Source organism: Protomyctophum parallelum, assembly GCF_964188405.1.
Source record: "Protomyctophum parallelum genome assembly, chromosome: 6".
NCBI lineage: Eukaryota > Metazoa > Chordata > Actinopteri > Myctophiformes > Myctophidae > Protomyctophum > Protomyctophum parallelum.
This window is the reverse complement of record NC_139701.1, coordinates 22,065,286-22,077,884: the sequence shown is the minus strand read 5'-3', so window position 1 is coordinate 22,077,884 and position 12,599 is coordinate 22,065,286. Positions and strand designations below refer to the sequence as shown.

General features: G+C 42.0%; 1 protein-coding gene across 2 annotated transcripts in view; it reads left to right on the top strand.

Annotated features, from left to right (window-relative positions):
- Positions 1-12,599, top strand: part of rab6ba (RAB6B, member RAS oncogene family a) — a 93,161-nt gene that overhangs the window by 49,430 nt on the left and 31,132 nt on the right. For both annotated transcript variants that reach the window (XR_014569448.1, XM_083768246.1), the window contains exons 3-4: positions 10,941-10,994; positions 12,067-12,172. Coding sequence is in view for 1 of the 2 variants with exons in the window: in XM_083768246.1 (XP_083624372.1) it covers positions 10,941-10,994; positions 12,067-12,172 (160 nt within the window). In the remaining variant the exon portion in view is untranslated. The remainder of the gene's footprint in view (positions 1-10,940; positions 10,995-12,066; positions 12,173-12,599) is intronic.

The following is a 12,599-nucleotide window of genomic DNA, read 5'->3' as shown; positions in this document are numbered from 1 at the left end:
CTACAAGCTCACAATGCAACTAATGAAGACCCATGAGCTATGAAAATGGGTTTTTATTTAAATGTTAAGCATAGACTCACTCCACTTAACCCCATGCCCAGAAAACAAGGCTTTTCATTCTCCTCTCAGCTAGTGGATTAATGATTTTGTTATGGGAGCCATAACGTGGATGAAGCTTTATAGCCATAGATCAAAGCCTAGCTTCTCCTTCTCTCACGTGTGGGTGTGTGTCTGTTTATGAGTACAATGGCCTGCCTGTGTGTGTGTGTGTGTGTGTGTGTGTGTGTGTGTGTGTGTGTGTGTGTGTGTGTGTGTGTGTGTGTGTGTGTGCATGTGTGCGTGTGTGCCTGCACACCTTTCCCTGTCCCCAGTGCCTTAATGTCAGTCCTTCTCGGTGGCTGGCTTGGTGACAGGTTGCGCTGTAGCTGATTTCACGCAGGCTTTTTCTGGTTCAGCTCCTGGGACATTTAAAGTGTTAATTAAAATGCTGTACGCATCGCCTCATTTACAGTGTTGTTTACACTGCTATACCGGGAAGAGGGATGGGAGCCCGGATTTGCTCTGTAATCAACGGCAAAAGGATAAATGTGCCTATGTGCAGGGCGTGTCTCCCATGAAAGTTAGGTCGATACGCAAAAGTGGATATATGATCCTGCGACGCTACTTACTGTACTAGGGCTGGGCGATATGACCTCAAATCAATATCATGATATTTGGAACTTTTGCCTCGATTACAATAAAATAAAATGCCAAAAATAGCAGATCTGCGGCACGTTGTGAGCTTGTACTGTAGATTATACTATTTCCGCACACCACCATTGTATAATATGGGGTCAAGTGGTTAATCATACTAATTGATTCCATCAATTATAATAAAAACAAGATTAACCCAGTTATTGCTTCTAAATATCTGTTTCTATATACAGTGCATATTGTACCTCTCTCATCTAAACCTCTACCTTCTATAGTGACAGATTGGCTGCTTAGTGCTTATGCCCAGAGCCACTCTAACCTTATGAAGGGAGACCAGCAGTACATTTGGGATGTAAGGGCCATTAAAGAAATGAAACAGAGCATGGTAGCAGCTCTAGTTGGGAGCGGGAGGCAAGGCAGCCAAGACAGATCTCCCTCCTTCCAAAGCAGCGGTCTCCCATCAAGCAAGCACCCAGGCGAGAGAGACGGGGCCAGGCGGCCTTACTGCCTGGCAGCACATGCTAAAGGGCTCAGCGAGCCACCAGAGGCAGAGAGCTTCTGTCAGGCCAGGTGGATCCGTCCGTCAACGCACGGCCCACTGGACTTGTGACAGCAGCTCCTGTCCCGACATGTCTGTCCTTGTGTCCAAATAACCCTGACTCCGTTTTAAAGGTTTTATGACATTCATTTTCAATTATTTTTATTTTTATTTTTTCTTTCAGGTTTTATGACCTCAATTACACCCAAAAAACATGAACTTTGAACATTCAGTGGATTTTCTGTGGTCTGAAGTTTTCTTTGGGGTTTTTTGGGCCTTTTGAGCTACAATGAAAACAGGCAACACAGTGAAACAGTGACATCTGCTGGCAAATCCCATTGACATATATGGGATTTGCAGTAAGTGATGTCACTTACTGCCGGCAAATCAGAGCACCTGTTTGAGCCAGAAAACCCCAGATCACAGAAAATCTACTGAATGTTAAAAGTTCATGTTTTTTGGGTGCAATTGAGATTAGAAAACCTAAAAAAAAACAAGAACAATTCCAAAACCTTTTTTTTAATGTCACAATCCCTTTAAGTGGTAATCACTGATCACTAGTACTGTAGGGCTGGCTGGGCAGAATATTATATCAAAACCGATGTTTAGAACCAATAATCGACTTAATCTTGCTTGTGTACTGTATGTTAATAGAATAAAACCGAGAAGCAGTTTTTCTGTTTTATTACTAGTTAATAATGAATAGTGAATTGACATCATTCAAAATGACTACATTTACTAAATGTACTAAATGTACTAATTGAATTAGTCTGATTAACCACTTACAGGAAGCCCTGTAAGCCCCTGATCTATACAAGCTTACACCGCATCACATGTGAGCTTGTAGATCTGCTATTTTCACTTTTTAATCACATTCATCGCATTCAAAGTCATACAGCACCCAAAAAATCTCACCCGTCTGAAGTAAGTGGTGCAAAAAAACTCATCCCACCTTGCACCTGTGTACAGTGTGAAGCTCAACAGCGCCACCTTCTCACCTGTTTGTACCCTAGACAGACAGACAGACAGACAGAGGTAGGGATGGAAATAGCTGGGCATTGGAGTGGCTGCACCCTATGGTTGGACCACTCAAACCACTCAAAAATAGATAATCATCAGGTCCTAACGCATGACATCCGCGATGCGTTTTGAGCTCGCATATCGGCTATTTACGATGTACGACACAGTCATACGACAAAGAATAAATTGGGCTTTAGAAGGAACACAAATTTATAATGGGGTACAGCTGTGTGTTGGGCAGCGGGAGTAAATCTTGACTCATAATGGAAAAACAACAGCATTGTCATGTTTATGTCCTGCTCCTTCTATAATCTTGCCACTCTTCTGTTGTTGCCACTATTATCTCCTGTGTACATAATAGAATGCAAGTGCAATGTGGGATGTACAGTATAGGCTATTTCCTTCTGTGTACATAATACAACAAGTGCAATAATTCATATTTATTTTTTATCTATTGTTTGCCCATATTCTACACTGTATCGCATATTGTATAGTTCCATGCTTATCTTTATCATAATTCTTATAACGTACTGTGTCATTATTCAGTGTAATGCACCAACCTCACCTCACGTGAGTACATATATACCTGGCAATAAGATCATTCTGACGTCTTGCCAGTGGGACATTTTATTCCTCACATTTAATATCATGGTAATTGGTAAATCCAATGGCTCTTGCCGTGGCCGGTTTGATTCACAGGTTGGTTATAAGCGGTGAATGTCTCCAGATAATCCGAGACAGCATCCAGAATGTAAGACATGGCCAGTAGAGCAGAGCTCAGTCTAATCAGTGGCACAGTGGATATGTTCTCACCAAGAGACCCAACGGAACAACAGTCCATAGGATAAAAGGCTTGTCCAGGAATTATCGGAGAGGTGGTTCTTAGCAGCTCCATTGATCCACACTACAGCTGTCACCAGATCGTTACCAACTTACATGTGGTCTCAGAATACACAATGCTTGTGGCTGTCAATATTGCAGCTTCTGTCCAAAGCGATTGTTTCCTTAATTCCTTACATGGTACAATCTACAGTGTTCATTTATCCACTTAAACCCTAATCTGACAAAAATTGCAGATCTACAAGCTCACAATGCATTGTATCACATTAGCTTGTAGATCTGCAATGTTTGCTATTTTTTTAAAGTGATTAAATCTGAGAGTTCCCATAAACGTCAATATATATATTTTTTTTTTTACAGTATATGAACATTTCAGATTTTATGGTCTCTCTCAGACTCTGTCTATACTACTGGGATGTTGTGGTTAAAGAGCCAGGAACTAGAACTCATATGTATTTAGCTACTGTATGCATTTGCCCTCATTTAGAACCCATAGGAACCATGTTGGATTCTCAGAGCAACCAGGGGGGTTAGGTTCCATCATTTTAATATAGCCAGGACTGTCAATGTTTCACTACACTTAAATACACATTTTGTGGCATTTTTTGTTTTACATCCCAAGCTTTTTTTCCCCACAGAGTTATGTTTAAGCACCATATGTGGCTCTGCCTCCATTAATACATTTGCAATTCACAGCTTGTACTGATTTAATTAGATTTGCAAGTTACTATCAAAGCCTCCAGCACTGTTTGCCATTTTCTATGAAGTTCATTTCAAAAAGTACCCCACAAAGACAATTTCTTCATGCTAAATTCATAAATTGTCATACACAATGTTATCCGCACAAAAGGACAGCTTTGTTCTACCGCTAGACTGTCAAATGAAATGCAGGCTGTGCAGGAATAATCATCAGAGTTGTGTTTTGGTACCAGTCATGAAGTACTCTTAGACATGAGTATTATTTCATAATTGCCTAATGGCAAATAAATCGTTTCCATTTACCTATATACATTCAAAAATATCAAAATAGCCATTCTACAAGCTCACAACGCATCTTGTAGATCTGCTAATTTCTTTATTTTGCTAAATGTACATTTGTGTTATTTGTCATATCTGCCCTGTGATGTTTTTGTTTACAAAGCCTTAAAGGATAACGGAAATGTTATCGAATGCGTTATGCGATCGACTTAAAAGTTAATACTTACTTTACTTACTTTGTTTATTTATGGGACAGTGCACATGAACATTCAAATGAACATTCAATGAACATCCAATACTCATTCATGTAAAATAATTAAATAAACTGAACACGATCTCATGTTAACATGCCGGATTTAGCTAGAAGCTCATTTTCATCCATAGTCCCACATATAGAAACACCACAATAACAACATGACAAAATCTGAAAATACAACATACAAAATACAAATGTCTATAGATAAACCAATCGCAATAATTTATATGACAATTAATTACAATGGAAACAAGTCCCCCAGACTTTTGACCTTTTGTCTGACTGACTGTATGTCTGACTGTACCTCGTTGCGTCTTACATTTCTGACTAATAGAGTATTCAATCAATCAATCAAATCGTCGAGTAAAATGTCAATTGGAATTGACGGGGGATTGGAATTTCATTTCAAGCGTATCTCTTATGACCGCCTTCTTTCGCAACCGCATGTAAACCTATCCCTGGTCTCCTGGTCATTGTTGGTAGATTGGTTCAGGAGCTGAGGTTACTGCTCTTTAACGATGATGTGCACTGGTTAATAATTCAGGAGGCGTATGAATAATTCCTGTGGTTCTAATCTGTTCCTGCTCTGTAGCTCCATGTGTGGGAGTCTATATTTAACCCTGGGGTCGGAAGAAGCCCACAGTAGCTCTCTCACTCCAAATGAAAAACTCAAGCTTCTCTGTGCCTGTCATTACATGTAATATTTAGCAATATTGTACCTTTCACATTTCCCATTTTAGGAATATTGCTCTCTAGCACGGCTGTTTATTTTTTTAAATCTCAGGTGACAAATTATTAGCAAATAGCATTTTTCTCAACCTGATTGCGTTGTGCACGGCTATATAATTCAACTAAATCGCATATAGTGATTTATTTAGGTTACCATTGGTGAAGGAAGGCACATTTTAATAACTTCCAGAAATAAACTGGGGACCCATTTTAATATTCCTACCACATTGGGGTCATACATCAAAATTTGAAAGACACTATAGGCATAAAAATTTATTATGCCTATCTGCTACTTCAACTACTGAAACATAGGGATACGGGCATACGTTCCGTCATACTAACAGTCCGACAGTCATTAGACACCCTACCCCAAACCTTAACCGCAAGCATGACGCAACGCATGTCGGACCAACGCATGTCGGGAGCAACGGGTGATTTGCGCATGTCAGACTTTTGGGCCTGTATTTTGCGTGTCTTAAGTACCAGGTCTTATTACTTAACTTGAGTAAATTAAAGACCTGTAGGCGTGATCAATGCCATTTGGCTATTCTGAGTGGCCAAAGAGCATTAAGAGTAATAAGTACTTAAGACATGCAAAATACAGCCCTTGGTTCGATCATGTAGGTTCACACTCTATATATAACATACGACGAATTAGACCGTTCCTCACCCAGGAATCAGCCCAGCTCCTAATCCAGACAACAGTCTTGTCAAAACTCGACTATTGTAACTCCCTCCTTACTGGCCTACCAGCATGTGCACTTAAGCCTCTCCAGCTGATCCAAAATGCAGCAGCTCGCTTGGTCTTCAACCAGCCAAAATTCTCACATGTCTCCCCCCTGCTCCGCTCCCTCCACTGGCTCCCGGTCGCTGCCCGCACAGAATACAAAACTCTGATGCTGGCATTCAAAGCAACCAAAGGTATGGCTCCCCCATATCTTGCAAGTATGATTGAACCCTACAAACCCTCCCGCGCACTCAGATCAGCCAACGCAGGGAAACTGGAAGTACCCTCACTAAAAACGCAGGGACAACGCTCCACACGTCCCAAACTCTTCTCCCTTCTGGCTCCAAAACTGTGGAATGCACTTCCCATTGCAGTCAGAACTGCAGCATCACTCCCAATCTTCCGCCGTAGCCTGAAAACCCACCTTTCAGACTCCATCATGGCCCATAGCACTTACCCTAACCCCTTAGATAGCATTTCTGTTGGCTTAGATAGCATTTGACACAGACTTATAGCATGTTATGTAGACAGCACTATAATTGTATTGTATATAGTCATAGCACGCCATAGTACATATGTATAGCATAGTAGTAAATATGTATAGTTTATATGTATAGTGTATGTATAGTTTCATTATATAGATATTCCACTGTTACTTTCTTAGCTTACGCATGTTTCATGATAAATGCTTTTATGTGATGTATTCCCATGCTTTTGTTCTTGCTTAAATGTAAGTCGCTCTGGATTAAGAGCGTCTGCTAAATGCCTAAATTGTAAATTGGTGTGTTGGATAAGCGTGTGCACCCAAAATATAGTATAAATTAATATACGGTATGTTCCCTTATTGTAACTCCCTTAACTTGGTCCTGGGCAAATACACCATTTCTCTGTATAATTTCTAAGGATTCCTTACTCAGTTGGAAGTACCGGTACACATAATAGGATGAAGCACTTTGTGGTGCGGTACATTAATTGTGACTTGGAGAGGAGAGAGGATTGTAAGTGATATTGTGTTCTCCACACCAGGCTCTTTATAGTTGGTTGGCCCACGACAGTGCCTGGCTGGCATCGCCAAGGTAACAAGTGCGTGATCAAGCTACTGATGGCTAGTTCTGTCAGGGTGGGTGGGTGGCCTGCCCTGTGGGCACCTTGCCCAGTCTGCACAGACACATGTACATACACACATACTGTAGACCTATACATGGATTAAATGGCCTAACAAATATTTCATGTTTTTCTTATATACAAATCCTCAGATATGTACTACTGTATATTATGTACATAGTACTAATGTACACACTAATGTACATACATCATACAATCTCATCAGCATCATCACCTTTTATTTAGACTCGGGAGTACAGTTGAAGGCCAAGCCCTCATTGTCTCCACCAGGCCGAAGGCATGGGGGGAGAGTATGTTTTGCACTCCGTCCGTCCGTGTGTCCGTCCGTCCGTCCGTCCGTCCGTGTGTCCGTGAGCAGCTAATCTCGGCCACTGTTAACCCGGTCGATGCCAAATTTTGCACACACACTCCCTGGATGCCAACGATGAACCTCTGCCCCAAACTTTCCAGAACGGCCTGTTATAGCGCCACCAGGAGGCCGCTTTGTGCAAAACAAGTTTTTGCACAGTACACCTACAGATTTTGTCCAAACATCCCGCAAATTGGTACACAGTCTCTCTACAGCCATTCAACGAAACGGGTCTTTCAGATTTCTCACACTCCATCCTGATTGGTTAACATTGGCTTCCAAAGTTCACAGGAGTGCTCAGTTTCAAACAAAATGCTGCAAATCATGAACACATCGCGTGATTTCCCTGAAATTGTGCACCCACATTGCCACTAGTCCGAGGACCAAATGCCACATGAACAATTTCAACTCAGCCTCAAGGTGGCGCTATAACTGGCCGAAAAGTGTTTTTACCTCTAACTGCACGGATCTGTGGATAACTTTGTATGCCAACTCCCTAGAGGCCAAGGACAAACCTTTGTCTGGAATTTTTCACATCTGCTCTTTATAGCGCCACCAGGAGGCCCACATATGTAAAACACATTTTCTATTATTACTCCTTCAGATTTTATCCAAATTTCACGCAAATCGGTACACATGATCTCCATAGTCATGTGATCAAGACAGGTTTGTTTGATTTCTCATATTCCATCCTGATTGGCCACGATTGGCTCCTACAGTTTTCAGGAGTAGCCCGCTTTGTACAAATCGCCACAACTCCTCAACGCAGCGTCCCATTGCGATGAAACTGTGCACGCATATTCCCACTAGGCTGAGGAAGAATCCTGGTGGAGACCTGTGCCCAGAAGGGCACTTTTTCTAGTTTTCAATGTAGCCAATGTAGCTCGCCGTTACAATACATAATCCAAATTCATTACGGATTTACAGGACTGAATTAAAACAGCAGCAATCACGGTTAAAAGTGTTAAGGACCATTTCTCTGAATGTGGAAGGCCAAGCAAGGACCCCAATTTCTCCATTGGTGTTTGGCAATTATTATGTTTACTCCTATTATTATTTAGTTGTATCTCTGATTCTGTGTCTGTCCTGAGTTTCATACTGCGGTACTACCATGAATAAAGGTCCATCTATACACAATCTATACACAATACTGTTACACACGCACACACATACAGTACATGCACGTGCGCACACATCAACACACACTTGTGCACAGACGGGCAAAAGACCTCCAACTAATACTCCTTGATATCCAGCTTGTGATTGTTTGTGAGTCTGAACACCTGATGCTGTTCCAGCGATGTGAGACTATAAGAGAGCAGGATTCCCTGTAGGACCCTCGGTGCCATCACTGCTCCATTAGAACACACACAGAGACTCTGCTTAGTACGGCTACAGCGACTCCCAGGCTGTGGGCCGGGACCCCCAAATAATTGTGAAAACTCTACGATTGTAATGATTAGCCCATATAAAGACAATTATGTAAAAAAAATATGTTGTGGTATATTGTTTTTTATTTTTGTAATCTTGAAAAAATGGTTTTCATTGTGATACCGATAGATAGGATAAATGTGTTGTCTTTTCCTAGTTTTAATCACTGAAGCACTATTTTAAACTACCGTACTGTATATACAGTAGCTATAATATATAATAATATATCAGTTCAGCAAAAGATTGGTCTGGCCTGGTCTTCTTGACCCTCCATGCTGGAGCTCCGTGGGTGGTCCTCTATCCATAGCAATCTTGGCTTGGCTGTGTGAGATCACACGGTGGTGGAAGGAGAAGTACTCAGAATTTACTTTGAAGGTATTGGCAGCAAAACACATCTGCTATTTTTAAATGGCCAAAATATAAAATTAAGATTAAGTGGTTAATCTGTATTGACATGTGATATTAAAAACCTAAATTCAACTAAAGCAAAAGTACCTCACACAGTTGATTGATTGAAATTTATTACATTTTTTATTTCACAGTATGTAGAATGAGTACATTTCAAGCGAAAGCACAAGTCAATATAAAAACTGTTACTGTGGACGACACCACGATTAAGCTCACACCTACAACAGGGTCCACCATTTTCAATTCATCAGAAGATGAAGTTGTACTTCAGTACAGTATTTGAGTACATGTACATGGTTACTTTCCTCCACTGCCAGTGTCCAGCTCTGAGCTGCTATAGAAGCAGACTGTTCCAACCCCCCGTACAGCCAGTACTGTACCTCACCATTAACCGGCCAGTATGTGCTATAATACTGGAGCTGGCAGCTGCGCCACGACTTGCATTAAAATGTCATATTAAATGTGTAGTCACATATAAAACATCTGGTTTCATCAAGACATAATGGACATCATGGATCATCTTTGTTTTTACTATATCGCTGCTGCCAGGTAGAAACCTTATATACTTTTCAGGAAATGGAAATAAAATAATAACCTGTGTTCCAATGGATATAATGTAGTTAATATTTACTCACAAGCTCTTATTGATGCTTTTCATTGGTTCAATTTATGAAACCCACAGACACACTTAACCATTTTCAACATGGCATTGCTATTTTGGGCATGTCATTATATAGGCGTAAAAGGCATTATGCACACGGCCACCGGTCCAGACGCGGCAACTGCTGATAGCAGCCGCGGCAGTGTACCGTGGCTGCCGACATGCGTTGCCTCTAAGACACATGCGTTGCTGGTTAAAACTCACCCGTGTCTTCCCTGTGAGGTGAGGGTTAGGTTAGGGTTTGGGGTAGGGTGTTAGCTTGGCTGGTTAAAACTCACCCGTGTCTTCCCTGTGAGGTGAGGGGTAGGTTAGGGTTTGGGGTAGGGTGTTAGCTTGGCTGGTTAAAACTCACCCGTGTCTTCCCTGTGAGGTGAGGGGTAGGTTAGGGTTTGGGGTAGGGTGGTAGCGTGGCTGGTTAAAACTCACCCGTGTCTTCCCTGTGAGGTGAGGGGTAGGTTAGGGTTTGGGGTAGGGTGTTAGCTTGGCTGGTTAAAACTCACCCGTGTCTTCCCTGTGAGGTGAGGGGTAGGTTAGGGTTTGGGGTAGGGTGTTAGCGTGGCTGGTTAAAACTCACCCGTGTCTTCCCTGTGAGGTGAGGGGTAGGTTAGGGTTTGGGGTAGGGTGTTAGCGTGGCTGGTTAAAACTCACCCGTGGCTTCCCTGTGAGGTGAGGGGTAGGTTAGGGTTTGGGGTAGGGTGTTAGCGTGGCTGGTTAAAACTCACCCGTGTCTTCCCTGTGAGGTGAGGGGTAGGTTAGGGTTTGGGGTAGGGTGTTAGCTTGGCTGGTTAAAACTCACCCGTGGCTGCCGACATGCGTTGCCGGTTAAAACTCACCCATGGCTTCCCTGTGAGGTTAGGGTTTGGGGTAGGGTTTCAGACTAATGTGGAAACACTGCCATGGCGGTTGGCGACAGTTGGCGACGATGCCGCGGCTGACGCCGGTACAGGAAAATGCACTTGCTCTCTCTCTAAAATTGGACATTAATTTATGAAAAAAGTCAAAAAACATAAAAAGATGAAAACTGCTTATAATATAAGCATTTTTCATCTTTTTATGTTTTTTGACTTTTTTGACTATAGAGATACAATATTTCTGCCCAACAGCGATGTGTATGTACAGTATATGTATATAAATCTTATGCTTCTCAATACTGATCAATATATTTGCTCTTTCTTTTCATGCTAGGCCACAATTGGAATTGACTTCCTGTCGAAAACCATGTACTTAGAAGACCGAACGGTAAGTATTCCAGTCAAACCTACAGACGGTCACTTTAAAGCACTGGTTCTCAAAGTGGGGTCCGGGGACCCCCGGGGGACCTTGAGGTGGTTCCCAGCCAAATTAGTTGATACAGTTCCACTATTTTAACCATATTTTATACTTTAGCTATCCGAAAATAGCTGATTTATTATTCAAGCTCGTAGCTCATTGTGGTGTGCGAGCTTGTACATTTTCAAAGCATTGCAGAAAATTGTAAGTAATTAAAAACATGTATAAATCTTCTCATAATGTGTGATCCCTGGGACAAAATCTGTTCAGATGGTGGTCCTGAACCCCTGCTTTAAAGCTGTACAATGCTCACAACAAAGTCCTCATTGCATCCCTGGCCATTAAAACGGAAGATTCACCTTGTATACAGTACTGCACGCATTGAAATATTCCCTTAACGGCACTGTGTCATACTGTACAGTATGTCAATTCCCTAGCACAATAAATGGAAATGCATACCTGGCTGTTTGTATGTCAGGTTATTTCCTGGGGGAAATTCTGCATACAGCTCCATGACCTTGGAAATGTCAGCTTGGAGATGAAGTCTACCTGTCTACCTGTCTGTGTGTGCGTGCGTGTGTGTGTGTGTGTGTGTGTGTGTTGCCGTGTGTGCGTGCGTGCTCGCACCTGTGTTTGTATGTACTTGTATTACTATACTTGAGTACACTAGAAATAGTGTGCACCAAAATACAGAAAATCTACATGGTCAGCTTGTAGATCGTCTATATTCGTTGCGTGACACAGAGAATTGTAAACTAAGTATAACTCAGGCTCTAAGGATAGGTTGAGCTTTATGTTTTTTTTGTCAGGTTGAAAATGGCCCAAAAAAGGTCAAACTAAAAACGGCATTGAGAAATGTCCTAATATGTTTGTCCTCACACAAGTATAGTGATACCAACATGTCCATGCATGCGTGCATGCAAGTGGGCACTGTGTGTGCGCGTGCGTTCCGGTCTCTGTTGTGTGTGTCTGGGAGGGAGCCAGCATCCAGGCTGTCTCTGCATGGTCTCGTGCGGCTCAGCCCTGCCTCTCTGATCCCCAGGTGAGGTTGCAGCTGTGGGACACAGCGGGACAGGAGCGCTTCAGGAGCCTCATCCCCAGCTACATACGAGACTCCACCGTGGCCGTGGTGGTCTACGACATCACAAGTATGTGTGTCTCTCCCACACACACACACACACACACACACACACACACACACACGCTAGGCAACCGGATATATTGTTGCTGTCGGGCGAAACCTCTTATCTATCATACAGCATCACACAAAGGCATCAAAAGTAACATACCCACAAGCTTGAACGCGACGCCTTTTGAGCTTGTAGATCAGCTAGTTTTGAATCCTGAAAAGGTTTCCACCTGACAGACGATATATCATAACCGATATTTAGTATCAATTATCAACTATCTTAATCTGACTCATATATGTATATGTGTATATATATTTTTATTCTCATATCAATGAATCAACAATTTATAATGGACTAAATGGATTAACCTCTTTAAATTATACGTCATTGTACATTGATGGCGTACAAAATTGAGAAATAGCCTGTAGTGCTATTTTCACCTTTA